General features: G+C 58.2%; 2 protein-coding genes across 2 annotated transcripts; both read right to left on the reverse strand.

Annotated features, from left to right (window-relative positions):
• Positions 1-285: 285 nt before the first annotated feature.
• On the reverse strand, positions 286-2846 carry MRPS23 (mitochondrial ribosomal protein S23). The gene is made up of 5 exons (XM_061469968.1): positions 2699-2846; positions 2441-2608; positions 1916-1993; positions 1687-1810; positions 286-725 (listed from the first exon to the last, which is right to left on the reverse strand). Exons 1-5 carry the CDS (start codon positions 2740-2742, stop codon positions 576-578), a joined length of 564 nt encoding a protein of 187 aa, XP_061325952.1. The 5' UTR covers positions 2743-2846; the 3' UTR covers positions 286-575.
• A 5087-nt stretch (positions 2847-7933) lies between these two features.
• Positions 7934-14709, reverse strand: CUEDC1 (CUE domain containing 1). The gene is made up of 10 exons (XM_061469975.1): positions 14400-14709; positions 13716-13843; positions 12966-13092; positions 11663-11849; positions 10950-11033; positions 10205-10294; positions 9336-9429; positions 9113-9171; positions 8706-8776; positions 7934-8540 (listed from the first exon to the last, which is right to left on the reverse strand). Exons 1-9 carry the CDS (start codon positions 14691-14693, stop codon positions 8709-8711), a joined length of 1131 nt encoding a protein of 376 aa, XP_061325959.1. The 5' UTR covers positions 14694-14709; the 3' UTR covers positions 7934-8540; positions 8706-8708.
• Positions 14710-15002: the final 293 nt, after the last annotated feature.

Here is a 15002-nt window from a genome sequence, read left to right on the forward strand (position 1 = left end):
ATAAAGCTGCAAAGCTCCAAATTACCTGGTATTGTTGCACTTTATCCTACGCTGAATTTAAGCAGGTGATGGACAAGGAAGATCTTATCACAACATTTATATTAACAGCAACTCTCCTCCATAAAGAGCTACAAAAAGAGGACACTTGAAGCAGCTGCTATAGAGCATCAGGCCAATGGTACCCTCCACTTCAACAGCAGGGCTAGCACTAGGCCTGGCCCACCAAGTGCAAGAAGTTAAGAAACATCTTTACTACTGCAAATAAGACACTTGAAGAGGCAGAACTTCCAATCTTTACAGAAAATTGTTTAATTTTCCATGTTTATACTCATGTTTTCCAGCTCACAATTGGACAGACTAGTCTTTAACCCCCCAAAATAATTATTAGCTCCAGATCTCATAAATGGGGAGATGGAAAAACATGTAGGGTGTGCCACATACAGAGTCAGGGAAGGCACTAGAGCTGCACAACTGAGGCATATTCCCCTCATCCCACAGCCACTGGGTTGTGGAGGCAGAATACTGGCTCCAGGGCACGTCCTGCAGCTGAGCAGCACAGGACAACAGCACAGCCCTTAGGGTAAGGGGTTCTCCTTCTGCTTTTCTGCTGGCTCTGCTGTCTGCCCCTCCTGATCCTTCTCCTGCATCTCTTCCAACACAGTTTGGAGACGCAGGTTTAACACAGAATCCCTGGTTTCAGCATCCCGATGATCCTGGTGTGCTACCTACAGGTGAAGAGAGAAACAGTCGCACAATGCTTCTGTCAAAGCGTGGCTGCGGAGAGCAATGAATGGTAACAGCCCAGCCCAAAAAAGCTGATGAAAAGCGCTCTAATTCAAGCCTAGATTGTTGTGGAGGGATAGAGCAGTGTCACTGTGTCACCAGGGCAAGAAATATTAAGTCAGACTGCTGACCTCAAGCTAAAAAGATGACCTAAAGGCAGTGATTCCCTTTCCACCTGCTCTGCAGCCACTGCACTTTAACCAGACCCAATTTCTGTCCTTTCAGCCTCTTTTATTGGGGAAACCAGTACAGAGACTTGGCCCAGAGATCACTGTCGATGAGGGAGAATAATAAATGAACTTTTAATGTTAACAGTTCAATTTTGAACAGTTTTAAGCTCTTTTTCAGGCTACTCAACTACCAGCACAGCATTCTCTGAAGAAATGGCAATCAGTTGTAACAAGGTGAACTTCTACCCATCACAGAGCAGCCATGCTCTGCTCTGCCTCCTGGGCTGTTCTAGAAGCTTCTTCAGCTTGTTCTTTTACCCTGTGGTATGTTGAGGGTTACCCGACACCTGCCTGAAGGAAGGAAGAACAAGACTCCATGTGCCCAGGAGCCGGCTCCTCTCTTGTACACCCAAGAAAACAGAAAGCAGCAGCAGCAGACCACTTTGGAAAGCAATTCTGGACAGTTATTTTCTTCTCCTTCGATACCTTTAAAGAAAATAAACCCCCAAGTCCCCCAAAACACAAACCACAACCACCCAAACTGCAAGATTTAGGCAAGAAATTCCACTTTGGGATCAAGACTGAAGACCAAGACCATCCCAACCATCAGGCCTATGTGGCTGCGAGCTCCATTCCCACCAACTCAACATTAAGGGCCTGGAAATGAAGTTTTCTGATCCACTGGCCAATATATAACGAATAATAATAAACATAATGACTATTTCAGACTTACTTTCTCCGTCCCTCTTCTCTGTAGCAGTATCCCACTGGCTAAAAGGGCTTTTCCTGTTTCTTCAAACAATTTTTCCTCTTCAATTTTCCCTTCTTGCTTCAGTTCATTGTATTTCTCCACAAACCTACACGTCAGGATTGTATTTTTACTCTCAATACCATTGTGATTCACTCACTTGGGGGGTGTGTGGAAAGGAGATGCTTCCAGTTCATTCATCCCTAAGCTTTACCTCTGGCAAGTAGATTTGTAGTGTGATTGCGACAGGTCGAAAGGCCTTGGGCCACTGCCATAAACTCTGTAAAACCTCCTGGTTGAGAAAAAAGAATGGTTTAGTTTTGCGACTCATTTAAAAGTGATGCTTTGGAGTAAAGAACAGTGCTAATTCGGCAAGGCTGTAAGGAGGAGTATTCACCTACTTCTCCTTTCCCTATTAGCTATTATATTATGCAGAGATGCTTCTCCCACCATTCTTAATCGCTTTAATAGCCCTACAATGGGTTGGGTTGGCTCCAACGGCTCCAACCCCTGCCATGGGCAGGGACCCCTCCCACTTAGAGCAGCTTGCTCCAAGCCCCTGTGTCCAACCTGGCCTTAAGCACTGCCAGGGATGGGGCAGCCCCAGCTCCTCCGGGCGCCCTGTGCCCGTGGGTAGCACAAAGGCACGCTGCTCGCACCGGCCATGGGGCAGAGCGAGGCCTCCGCGGCCCGGCGGGGCTCCGGCACCCCCTGGGCGGGGGGGAAGCGGGTGACTCACGCTCGCACTTCATCCTCGGGGTACAAGACGGGCCGGACGACATCCTTCACCTTGCCGTAGCGCGGCCGCGGCACCCTGAAGAGCGGCTCCCTCGGCGGGGGGAAGGCGCAGTACACATCGAACCACAGCGGCTTCTCCACCACGCCCATGCGGAGCAGGTTCCGCGTCCTGCGGGGCACAGGAGCTCAGGGGCCGCCCGCACACACCCGGCCCTTGCACGCACACACACACCCCCTCCCCTCCCGGGGCCCCCCGCACCGGCTGAACACGCTCCCGGTCTTGTGCAGGCGGTTCCCCGCCATGCCGGCCAGGCCTCCCTTAGCAACACGGCCGCCCTAGCAACGGCCCGGCCTCACACCCGGAAGTGGAAACGCGCCGGCCGCCGCCAGGGCACGCAGCCGATAGCCGAAGCGCGGCGGTGGAAGGCGGTGGCCTCCAGGCAGCGGCAGCCGATGGCCGAGCGCGGGCTCAGCCGGATTATGCCGCCCCCCCGTCTCCTCTCTATTTAAAGGGCCAGCGCCGCCGCTCGCTGCGCTAACGGGAGCGCGTGGATCCCGGGGGGCTGGGGGATACGGGGTGGGAATCGCTTCCATAGGGCTTTGGGACATGGTCTCTGGAGGAGCCGCTGCAGGGACCCCAGGGCCAGGACGCGGGGCCAAGGGAAGGGGGAGCCGGTGGCACCCACGCTGACCGGGAACACATGGGGTGCTGCTGCCTCAGGGATGTGGTTTCTCTCCATAGGCAGGAACGGTGTTCCCGAAAGCTGGAGCTCATCCTCTCCGCTTTACATCTGCTGTCCCACAAGCACCATTATGTCCCCGTTGCAGCTTGGGTACCAGTGGTGACATTCGGCTACAAACCATCACCGGCAGCAGGGCCATGGAACCATGGCATGGTTTGGGTTGGAAAGGACCTGAACATCATTTGTTTCCAAACCCCTGCCCTGGCCACCTTTTGGTGCTGGGTCTCATCCCTATGTGATTTGCCACCATGGTTTGTACAAGCCCTATCTGAGGAGTTCATGGCCTGATCCTGCCCCGATCATGGCGCAGGAGGTGGCCAGCACAGAGCCCATCCTGTGCTCTCCACCTTGGTCTATAGGCAGCTCCATCCCGGCTCCCTGCTCCCTGTGAGCCGCTTTCCCCCATCCCGACGGGAGGATGCGCGGCAGCGAGCGGTGCCTGGTCACTAGGTGCAGCTCTTTCCTTAGGAATGAGCTGAGCAGGGAAAGCAGCGCATCCCTGCTCCCGTCTCCTGGCCTCGGGAAGGGAAGGGAAGGAAGGGGGCAGTACATTTCCACCGCAGCTCCTCGGTGCCAGCGCGAGCACCCCCAGCGTTCACTCTCATCCCACCTCCGGGCTTCAGCCCTGGGCTTCTTAATACATGGGCTCGAAAGAGCCTTTCCCCATAGAGCATCATTCAAAAGGCACTGCTGGGACCGCTCCAGGGCTGCATCCGAGCTGCTCAAAGGCCTCGGTCCTTCCAGCTCTTTGGAAAAGCCCTGGCAGGACGGCAGCAGCATCCAGGGCTCCTCCAGCAGCCCGGGGCTTTTGACATTTAAGGCAGGAACGCCTTGGCTTTTCCCTGCATCTTCCTCCGCAGGGAAGGTTTCCAAGCCACGCGTGAGGATGGGGAGCTCTAGGCTGCTCCTGGACAGCTTGTGCAGGGGAAGAGGCTCCGGCCTCATCCCTGTGAGTGGGGGGGATGTTCCACAAGCACCTCAGCCCTGTCAGTGCCAGCACATGGCACGAGGAGATGGAAGAGTGGAGCGTTCCCCATGGCTCTTGCCCCTCTGGGAAGATGCTGCCTTGTTGCTAAGGCTGCCCAGGTGGGTATTTGTCAATGACAGCACAGCCCAGACAGGCTGAAAGTCCCCATAATGAAGGGTTTGAGATGGAGGGTTTGGGTGCTTCCTGGGGACACACAGGCCAGCCCCTATAAGTGAGGTTTGAGGGATACCTGCCCTTCCCTCACACCCAGCACGGACACCCTCATCCCTGCGTCCTTGTGCTGCTTTTGAGCTTCCAAGGAGTTGCTCACCAGTTTTCCCCCTCCAGCCTGTTGCAAGGAATGTGAAAGGAAGGAAAAGCCCAGCCCAGCACGGAGCAGGCAATTCCCCATGGGAGCGATGCTGGGACCAGCCCCTCCAGGAGCAATTCCATCCAGCTCCACGCTCTCCATCCTCACGGCACAGGGCTGGGGATGAATAACACCTATTGCAGAGCTAATTCATTATAACAACGTGCTTCATCCCACCAGGAGACACTGAAGGACCTGGGTTGCCCCTTGGCTTGTGCAAGAGCTGATGACACAGCTTACAGCAAACTTACACAGCCCCGAGGGGCTCCATACATTCGGAATGGAAGCCGCAGTGGTTTTCCCTTTCCGCTCTTCCCACATGCATTGCTGGCCATGGGCAAGCTGGGAGCTTCCATAGGGACTTGTGGGTGTCAGGATGGATTCCTCATTCCAGCCTCTGATCCCATCATCAGAGCCCAGCTGAAACTCCAGCATGGGGACAGTGGAGGTGATACAGGAAGGAAAGGGATGCCCAGAGCATCCTCTGTTGTACCAGGGCTTTACCTGAATCCTCGGCTCTCCATGAGCTCCTGGTGCTCTTCTTGCTCTCTCCCACTACAGGACCTGCTCCTGAATCAGGTGGAAGCTGGAATTGCTCCTGGATGGAGAGAGGAGCTCACCAGTGATGGGTATCCCGCAGCACTCGCTTCCTCCAGATTGGATGTGAGCTCAGCACCATCAGGAGCAGGAGGACACGAGCCAGGGCACCTGCAGCCATGAGGGGCAGAGCTAGAGCTGGGCTAGAGCTGGCATCTCCCTCCCCATCCCAACTTCCTTCTTTTCCCCCTGTAAAGAAATGGGAGCAGAAAAGCAAAACACCGGCGAGTGTTTCAGAGTACAACGGGGCTTTATTTGTATGAATTACTATGAAACATCTGTAAGAAAAGAATCACATCTGGAAATAATCTCTAAACCAGCGACACTCACAAACACCACCCGGTTCTCTGCTTTGTTGAACCCCTTTTGTATAGGAGTGATACAAACATCACCAAGGATTGACCACCTTCATGTCAGAAATGCATTTTGGCTTCCCAGCCCGTTTTAGTGGCCTTTCTACTCGTTAGACCTGATTATTTCTTGCGTAAAGGACACAAAACCAATCCCTCTTCATCCTCCATTCAGATGATGCTTTGTGCCTCCCCAATGCTTTGCACCAGCTACAAATGGAGTGACACCATTCAGAGAGGCTTTGCCTTGGGGACCGGAGGGTGGGTGAGTTGTTAGAGGGTGTTAGCAAAGACATCCCCGAGCCCCTGTGAGGTGCATGGGTTGGTGCTGACCCACTCACCGCAAGGCTGGGTTGGATGAGGCTTGGAGCACCCTGCTCTAGTGGAAGGCATCTCTGCCTGTGGCAGGGGATTAGGATGAGCTTTAAGGTCCCTTCCAACCCCAACCTATGGATCTACGGACACAAAACCTTTGCTGGCAGGGTAGATGGAGCTCAACCACGGGGTCTGCACCCACCACGTGCATGGCACCCATCCCGTCCCCACGCTCCAGCTCCCCAAACTGCCCTTCCCCTCCCTGGGCTCCAGGTCCTGGGTACCACCGCAGGGAGCAGAGGATGCACACTGGGGATGTGCTCAGCCCCAAGCAAGAGCAGAGGCAGGCTCGGGGCTCCTCTCTATCACCAAACTGCAGCAGGGTCCCAAAGCTACAACGCATCCACTGACCCCGGACCCAGGAGAGGATTCAGCACCAGGCACTCACTGCGGTTACAGCCAGGGCTTGGGCCCAGCACCACTGACCTGTGACGTGATGTGAAACGCAGCTCTGCCCAGCGCCAGAGCTCACCGCCATCCTCCGCAGCCACAGCACCCATCCTGCACCCAGGATGGGGAGCACAGCAAACCCCATGGGCTCGGCAGCGCTGGACTCACCCAGGGATGCTGGAATCACTGGGATACGGGCACTTCCCTCCCCACACAACAACCTCCTCGTCTGGGAGAAGTGGAATTCCCTTCCCAGCAGAGCCTGGGCTCCCGCCTGTTGGTGCTTCCTGCCTGGATGGAAACTGCGCTGGGAGTTAAGCCCTCCGTAGCTGAGAGGCGCTGGAACACGGACAAACGGAGCCGGTTCCAAGCTTGATTTTCTTCCAAATATGCAGAAAAGCTGCTTTGGATCGGGAGGGAGCAACAGCAGCCTCCTATAGACCCCAGAGGTGGCGGAGGGGAGGGCAGGAGCCCCTCCTCTCCATCCATCAGTGTCAAGCTGGGAATAAAGTCCCACCCAGGGGCTCAAGAACCTCCTGTTCCCAGCTTCACACTCAGCCCCTTGCAGACAGAGCCAGGCAGGGACATGCCCCTCCAGACACCCATCTTTTGCCCTGCATGGTGCAGCTCCAGCACTGGAGCCTGCACATGTCAAGGCAAGGCCAGCGTGCCTTGGGATGGCTCTAACCTGCTGGCCAGGCTGCCGTGACTCAAGGGATGCTCCTCAATGCTTCCTTCCAAAGAAAAGGAGCAGGCACCGACGCTGGGATGGGCTCAGTGCGGTGAGACTTGGGCTGCTTTGCTTTTAGGGAACCCAAAGCTTGCGGGCATCCTGCGGTGCTTCAGCCCAGCGCATCCTGCCCTCACCCTGCACACCCTGGGCTTGGGTCCAGGGACCGGGGAGAGGGTGAAGCACCCGCATCCCCACTGCTCCCAGTGCATCGGCTGCACCGCTCACAGGGAATGGAATCTTGGCGCCCACTTCAAAGGCGTGCGGGCTGCGGGGGGGGTTAAAAGGAGCCTGTTGGGAGCCGGCGCCTGCAATGTGGACTTTTGTTACCAAACCCCGCGGAGAGGCAGGGAAAACAGTTTCATGTGTGTTGGAGGGCTGGGTGCCTGCGTCTGCCGCCTTCGCAGCTCCCGTCTCACAACAGTTGTGCTGCTTTGCAGGAGCCAGCAAGCGAAACAGGCACGTCTAGAGCCACCTCCTGCCTTCAGCAGTCAACAGAGTCTGCCGATAAAGGAGAAGAAAATGTGCTGGCGGGAGCGATTCCTGCCTTCGCGCTCGTCACTCATGACTTACACAGGGAAGGAATTTGTTTACATCATTATTTTTAGCCTGACAGCATCCCCGAAAGCTGCAGTGATTCAGGCACCGCCTGCCAGCCCCACAGTGGAATCAGCCTGGGATGGGCGCAGGGAAGGATGCTCCTGCCGCCGGGCCAGCCCCAAAGCCAGTGGCGCTCACAAGCCCTTGTGCAAACCCTCGGTGCCCAAACACCAGCGGCCTCAGCTTGGGCTCTGCATCTTACCTACGGCAGGGGCACCCCTGGGGCCATGGGGAGCCCTGCCCGGCAGCCGGGATCACCACCAGCAGAATGCTCCCGATGGTATGTGTCCGATTCGGCAGCGAGGGTGACACCGGTGCCAAGTCCAGCCCTTGGTGCTGCCCCACCGGCACAAAGCGTCTGTAACTTCAAGGCAGTTTTAGCAATGCCGAAGGCAAAGGTTTAATTCCAAGTAAAACACCTAGGAAAAGAAGGCCTTTCCTTTTAGAAGCAATTTATATATCATCTGACTACCACCTGGTCCGCATCTCCGCTCATGACTCCTAGCAAGAATAGACAACGGCTGTAGGTTCTCCCTCTCACGTGTTCTGGGTTGGTTTCTTCCTGTGTGCAGAGTAAAGTCACACCAGATCACTACAGAGATATGGTCAGGAGCGCTCCGGCCAAGCAGATCCCACATGGAACGCGTCCTCCTTAGTACAACTGATCCCATTCCTCCTGCGCCGCCGCTCGCGCTGCTCCTCCCAAGCCCGAGCTCCGCTGGCTCCTCACAGCAGCTCCCGACCTGCTTTGACCCTCATTTTGATTCCTTTTTGGCTGATTTGCTACATAGAAGTTGTTTTCAAGCCCTGGGGAAGAAAACTGAGCCTCAGCGCTTTGTACTTCCGAGGAGAACAGCAGCAGAGGGGGAGCAGCCAAAACTCTGCGGGATTTGTTGGGTGTCTTTTGTTCCTTTTCCAGCCATCTTCTCATGAAGCTTTGGGCACGTCCCGTGCCAGCACTAAACCCCAGCGCTGGGTCCTGCAGGGGAGGAGAAGGGGAGGGATGGAGATGCTCAGCCTTAGCTGCATGGGGCTGTCACCAGCCACTTGTCCCCGCGTGGACACGCTCTGGTCCCAGCCCAGAGCAGCCAGGACAGACGGATGGCTTGGGACCGTTCACATGCTCATCCCAGGGGCCTCTCACCATTTACTGCCCTTCCTTCAGCGTCTCCTCCTCCTCCCGGAGCGGCTGCCTCCGCACTTGGAAGTCTTCATCTGAAAGGAAGAAGCAGGATGGGGCTGTCGGGAGCAGCAACTGCTTCCACGCCAGGACACCGCTCACCGCGCTATGGTCCCAGCTCCATCAGTGAGGGACCCGGACTTCCTCACCCAGACGATTCCCAAGGACTGGGACATTGGGGCTGCCAGCACATGCCTGGGAACACTGGCAGGAGGTTTTAGCCCACGGGGGCAGATCTGCCAGGACTGTAACTCGACCCCAGGAGAGCCACATGGCACCAGGGATGCACCGGTGGCCATGCTCCTGATGGGAACCCCCAGCAGGGCGATGGCGTGGGGCAGGACAGATGTGCCACGTCTGCCATTTCTTACCGCATGAATGTCCCTCGACATCATCGAGAAGATTTGCTGTGGAAGCCGCTGTCCCCATCCTGTGCCCTCTGCTAAGGAAAACCAGGACATGCCCGGGGTACCACAACTGCCCTTCCCATGGGAGCCAGCCAGAGGCTCCGGGTAGACCACAGCCATAGGGAGTCCCCATGAACACCCAAGTGGGGGTGCCCCCCCGCCCAGCTCCCGTTCCCTTGCAGGATACACCTGGTGCTTCAACAAGTGTTTTCTCTTCGACTTCCTCATCTTTGTCTTCTCGGAGAAGGCTCTGGCCAGTTCAAAGAGCTTCTTGCGCGTGGCTGGGGGGAAGCAGGCACGTGAGGCTCTCACCCAAAACCCTGCCCAAAGCTGCCACGGGTGATGGGCAGGAGATGGCCAGGGCCAGCGGTGTGGGAGCAGCCTGCATCCCTACACCCTATGGTGATGCTCCAGGTTTTTCCTGGTACTGCCAGGCTCGGAGAGCCGGGTCCTGTGCCCAACAGGGTCACATCGGTCCCTGGTTGGGGGGGGCTGATGCTTTTACCCTTTCACTGGGATTTTCATGACCTTCCCCACCCACAACTGACCCACACGCCCCAGTGTCTCAGCAGGCTCGCACAAGCTGCCCCAAGACCTCTGTCTGTTTTGTGATGGGAGAAGAGGGCTGTGGCTTGCTAAGAGGAAAAGATTGGAAAAGGAAGAGTTAAGCAACCCCCTTGGCTTAGGATCTACACAAACCCCGCCCAGCAATTCCTCCTGCATCCTCAACTCATGCCACAACCCACACCAGGGGCAGATGGAAAGGGGAGAACTGGGGCATCAAGGTCCACGTCTCCATCTCCCATCTGTGCCCGCACCCAGCCTTGCTGTGCAGCATGGGAGCTCCCTGCCACTGGTGAGGGCCAGGAGGGGAGCACCACAGGATGGGGATGCACCAGCCCAGGGCTGTAAAATGCAGTCCCAAATGGGGGATGCACAGAGCAGGGAGCTCAGGTGATCGCCCCTCGATGGTGCCAGCTCTTCTCCTGCTGCCCCATTCCCACCTCCCCTCCATCCCTGGCAGGATCCCGGTGCCAGCCCCCAAACCCCACTCACATTTTCCCATGTGTTTCAGCTTGTCTCTGAATAAGGCATCGTCAGACACAGCACCGCCGGCCTCGCTGGGCGCAGAGGGGGCTGCGTCACCTGGAAGGCAACCATCTGGTCACTGCAGTGTGTGTGCAGCAAGGGGCATCCACAGGGATCACTGCCGTGACCCAGTTCCAGCCCTGCCACGAGCGGAGCCGAGCGAGAGCAGGCAGGGTGAGGGCTCTGGCACACCAGGGGTGGCTCTGGAAGGGGACCCTTGGTGGATGTAACCCAAGACCACAGGTCCGGGTGCCCCTGAGCACCATGTGCCCGGCCGGAGCAATGCCACATGGAGGGGGCCATCGATGGACACCAGCTCTAACGGTGACTCTGGACGGCTGCTCCACTCACTGAGGTTAATCAGGATTAGCCAGGAACACTCATTACACCTCCCAGGCACAATCCCCCACTCCGGCCATGACCAGAGAGGGCTTTGACACCCCTGGGAACTGGATCCCAGCTCCCACCACAGGAATGGAGGGAAGCAGGATGCAGGACTGGACAGAAGCAGGATGCAGGAGCACCGCCATGTAGGGAGGGCAGCACCAGCCATCACCCATCAGCTCCTCTCCCATGCAGGGGGATGACAGAAGGGAGGGCTCAGCCAGTTTCCCTCCCCACAGCCACTTCAGAGGGCAGAGGGCTGGGAACACAGGAGCTGCGGGGCATCCCGCTGCTGAGAGGTGATGCTCAAATCCAACTTGGAGGTTACCTGGTAACAGGGAGGAGCAGCCGAAGTCGTTGCTGACAGCAGCACTGGATGACTTGGACTTTTTTGACTCATATTTCAATCGATCTGAAAAACAGAAAGCCCAGAGCCCGCTCGGTCAGAGCCCCGAGGCAGCGCACAGAGCTCGGATCCCCTCTCCCCTCTCCTCCGTGGCTGGCAGCAGTGCCAGGGAGGGGAAGGGCAGCTCTTCACCCAGCAGCAGAAGGGGAGGGCACAACGGCCAGGCTGGGCTTGGAGGGCACTTCCGAAGCTCCTTGCTACAGATCATTACAAGGGCACATAGGGATACAAGGGGGAATGGCTTCAAGCTGACAGAGACTGAGCTGAGCTCTTAGGCAGAAGTTCTTCCCTGTGAGGGTGCTGAGGCGCTGGCACAGGGTGCCCAGGGAAGCTGTGGCTGCCCCATCCCTGGCAGTGTTCAAGGCCAGGTTGGACACAGGGGCTTGGAGCAAGCTGCTCTAGTGGAAGGTGTCCCTGCCTATGGCAGGGGTTGGAGCTGGAGGAGCTTTAAGCTCCCTTCAACCCAACCCATTCCACGATTGAAGGGTTTTGCTAGGCTTTGCCAGAGAGACGAGCAGGGGGAGGAGAGCCTCCGGGCAGGCAGCTGAGCACCAGGAGCAGGCCACCACCAAGCCCCCTCCTGGGCTGGCTCTGCTTTGGCAGGAGCCACGCTGCCGCATCAGTGCCCTTCCCACCTCTCTCCAAGGCGAGGAGGAAATCCCGGTTCCTCTGGAGCTCCCTCATGAACTCTTCGTTCTGCAGGAAGAGCGCGATCCGCTCGTCCTCCAGGTACTGCTTCCAGCGCCGCTCCTGCTCCAGCGAGCCCTGGCCCCGCGCTGGGGCCAGCCCCCGGGGCAGGGGCTGCCGGCGGCCGGGGGAGCCCTGCAGAGGCAAACGGGGCACGGGTTGGTCGATGGCCTTGGTCCCTGCAGGGCCTCAGGCTCAGCTTGGCCTTTTACACCCTCCTATACCCCGCATCTCAAGGCATCATCCCCCCCGGCTGCGCTGCACTCGGGATGGTGCTGCTGCAAAGGGGACAAAGGAGAGAGCCGGGTATCCCATGTGGGAACAGGGACCTCTCGCTCTGAGACCAGCATGGAACTGGTGCCTCCATTGCAGAGCACAGACCTGCACAGGTTTAGGACTTAAAACCACGGGGTTAAGCCAAGACCGAACCTGGCGTGGAGGTGAGCAAGAAGGGTCTCAGCCGCTACCTCTGCTTCTATTTCCCCCTATCTCTCAAGCAGAGAGTGCAATTTCCCCCTGGCAAACATCCCTGCGGAAGCACCTCGTGCTCTCCCCCAGCTCCCAGGGCAGTCACACCTCGGGAGCAGCAGAGCTGCGCTCCCCAGCTGCAACCTCCTCCTCACCTGCACTATTGATCTGATTTGTAGCTGCTCTCAGAGAGCCATAAAAAGCAAAAGCACACAATTACTGGGGAAAGAAAAGGGCAGCTGCTGCTCTCCTCCCCCTGAGCCCAAGCGAACCGGCACGCTCCTATTCCCAGAAAGGTAATATAGCCCGTGAAGCTCAACTTGCAGGGCAATCATTTATGGAAACGTGGCAGGCTGCCTTTGGAGGCAAGAAGGGAGGGAGGAGCTGATGCACGGGGTAGGCAGGAGGCCTGCAGCCCCCCCGAGTCCCTTGCTGTGACAGGAAGGTCCTGACCCCACTTGCAAAGGGGCCAAGGGACACCCCGGGATGTGATGTGCCTGGAGAGGAGCTGGGTGCTGCCCGCCGTGGGCAGAAAGGCACCCACAGCCCCAAGCCTTGTGGCTCTAAAACCACCACAAAGCACGTGGGGATTCTGACTTCCCAGGGGCAAATCCTCCGCTCACTTCAGTCGTGCCATGAACAAGATGCACTCCAAGACTTCCAGTTTAATCCATACCCGGTACCCAGACGGTATCAGAGCGCTGGCACTGCAGCTCAGCGCGGCTGAGGACCGGGTTTGGTGCTCCACGCACACCATGGGCTGGAAGGGGCAGCGAGCCTCACCTGGGTGCCAGCAGCCTGCTGGGGCAGGATGCGGAGGAAATCCTCAGGGAGTTTGCCCAGGAGCGGGGGGTTCCAGTTCCTGTAGTGCCCAGACACGGGGGTGCTGCCGGGCCCTGGCACGTCCGTCCTGTGGGACAAGCACAGACAGTGCCTTTGGCAAGGGAAAACCCTCAGCACGGGGCACAGGCACACAGCAGCTCCCTGCCCGGCTCCACCAGCGCTCCTGGGAACCAACAGACCACAGCTCCCATCCCAAACCAACAGCATCAGCTCTGGAGAGCAAAAGGCTTTCCTAGTCTGCAGTCTTGGGGAGCTGCTCTTCCAGCCTCGCCCCATCACTTCCCAGGCTGGATTCCCTTCTCCTGCCCAGAAACCATCCCTGTGGAGCCCCAGCACCGCACCAAGGTCTCTGGTGCCAAGAGCCCAACGTGCAGGGCCCCGGCTGCCGGCACCTGGCGTTTCTGAGCAGAGACAAGGGCTCCCCACCCCACTAGCTGATTTTTGCCATTCCACACGCTGCTGGAGCAGCTCCCAGGCCCCTCAGCTGTTCACTTCTTAGGGCCTCGGGGGGATCTTTTAGCCAGCTGTGAGCTTCATTCATCTCCTTTGGCTTTGTCTCACCCAGAGACTCTAACAGACTGCTGCCACATTCCCCTTGCTGGGGGAGCCAACACACAGCAGGTCCCCCCCCAGCACCAACACAGGGTGCAGGAGGCTGGGTGCAGCCGTGGCGTGGGGCTGGGGGCTCACCTGGGTGGTGGGGTGGGAGGTGCGCAGGGGAAGCGGCTGCCCAGCGCCTGGCTCTCGTAGGCAGGGGGGGAGTAGACAGGAGGGGGCTCCTCGTCTGAGCTGTCCGGCTCCAGGGTCCGCTCCAAGATCTGCAGGGAGAGGATGGGGTGAGGGTGAGCAGGGGGAATGAACAGGTTGGACCCCTGTGCGTGGCAGCAAAGCCACTGAAGAGAGGATGGGGCAACCTCCTGGCACTGGTCCCCCTGCATCAGGGGGATTTTGGTGGCGTTTGGAGGTGCTGGTCTCAAGGGACAAGGCATCACATTTAGGGTGAGTTTGAACTAGATGATCTTAAGGTCCTTTCCAACCCTAACCATTCTATGATTCTATCAAGCCTGTTCCTGGGTTCACAGCAGCTGACTGCAGCCTGACTTCAGCAGAAGGGTCTCTGTTGGGTTTTGAGGCGGGAGGGAGGGAGGACAGCGGTTTGGCTTGAGCCTCAAGCACCATCCAAGACAAAACCACTCAGGCTGCACATTCCAGACCCGCTGAACTGGGCACCCAAATCTCTGCCTGCCTGTACCAGCTGAGCAGCACCATGTCCAGGCAGAAAGGAGGCAGGATGAGACTGGGCTGCCTGCTCATGATGGAGCCAGGACCCGTCCCCCCCATAGCCACGTGTTGAGGACCACCGGCGTGGGTTACCTCGGGGGGGATGCTGTCCTCCGAGTCCGAGCTGTCATCGCAGCCGCTGCTGTCCAGGTTCATCTGCAGGAGCTGGTCGATGGTGGCATCCACGGCGCCATTGTTGGCTCTCAGGACGCACTCGATGATGTCGTAGTCCATGCTGGGGAACATGGTCTTGAAGTCCTCCATGGCCTGGTTGAACTCCAGGCGCCGGACCTGCCTGGCGGGCCGGCTGTTGTTGAGCTCCTGCGCGGAGGAGCCGCTGCCGCGGGCGCTGCCGTTGCTGCTGCTGCGGCGGAAGAGGCTCGTCATGGCGGCGTTGGGGGCCACGGGTCACGGGGCACGGCCCCGGCAGCCGGCAGGGACCATGGGGTGGGCAGCGGGGTCCCGAGGCCGGCGGCTCCGTGCGTCAGCCCCCGGCGCGCTGCAGCATCCTCCCACCTGCGAGGGACAGAGGAGAGGGTCACCCATGGCGTGCAGCACATCCCCGTGTCCATAGGGGACGTCTGATTCAGTTCCATTGCCCAGAGAAGCTGTGGCTGCCCCATCCCTGGCAGTGTTCAAGGCCAGGTTGGACACAGGGGCTTGGAGCAAGCTGCTCCAGTGGAAGGGGTCCCTGCC

The sequence above is a fragment of the Pezoporus flaviventris genome, unplaced genomic scaffold (genome assembly GCF_033815535.1).
Source record: "Pezoporus flaviventris isolate CSIRO_AGI_PZ_B2104156 unplaced genomic scaffold, CSIRO_AGI_Pfla_v1 ptg000063l, whole genome shotgun sequence".
Lineage (NCBI taxonomy): Eukaryota > Metazoa > Chordata > Aves > Psittaciformes > Psittacidae > Pezoporus > Pezoporus flaviventris.

Bases quoted from the DNA above. Each gene is read 5' to 3' on its own strand.
- MRPS23 (XM_061469968.1), bottom strand. From the start codon at position 2,742: ATGGCGGGGAACCGCCTGCACAAGACCGGGAGCGTGTTCAGCCG. The intron at 1,811-1,915 runs GTAAAGCTTAGG...CCTGACGTGTAG, and splicing joins TACAAATCTACTTGCCAGAG to GTTTGTGGAGAAATACAATG. The intron at 726-1,686 runs GTAAGTCTGAAA...CTTCACCTGTAG, and splicing joins AGAGAAGAGGGACGGAGAAA to GTAGCACACCAGGATCATCG.
- CUEDC1 (XM_061469975.1), bottom strand. From the start codon at position 14,693: ATGACGAGCCTCTTCCGCCGCAGCAGCAGCAACGGCAGCGCCCGCGGC. The intron at 10,295-10,949 runs GTAACCTCCAAG...GTTGCCTTCCAG, and splicing joins CTGCTCCTCCCTGTTACCAG to GTGACGCAGCCCCCTCTGCG. The intron at 9,172-9,335 runs GTATCCTGCAAG...CAGAGGGCACAG, and splicing joins CACTTGTTGAAGCACCAGGT to GATGGGGACAGCGGCTTCCA.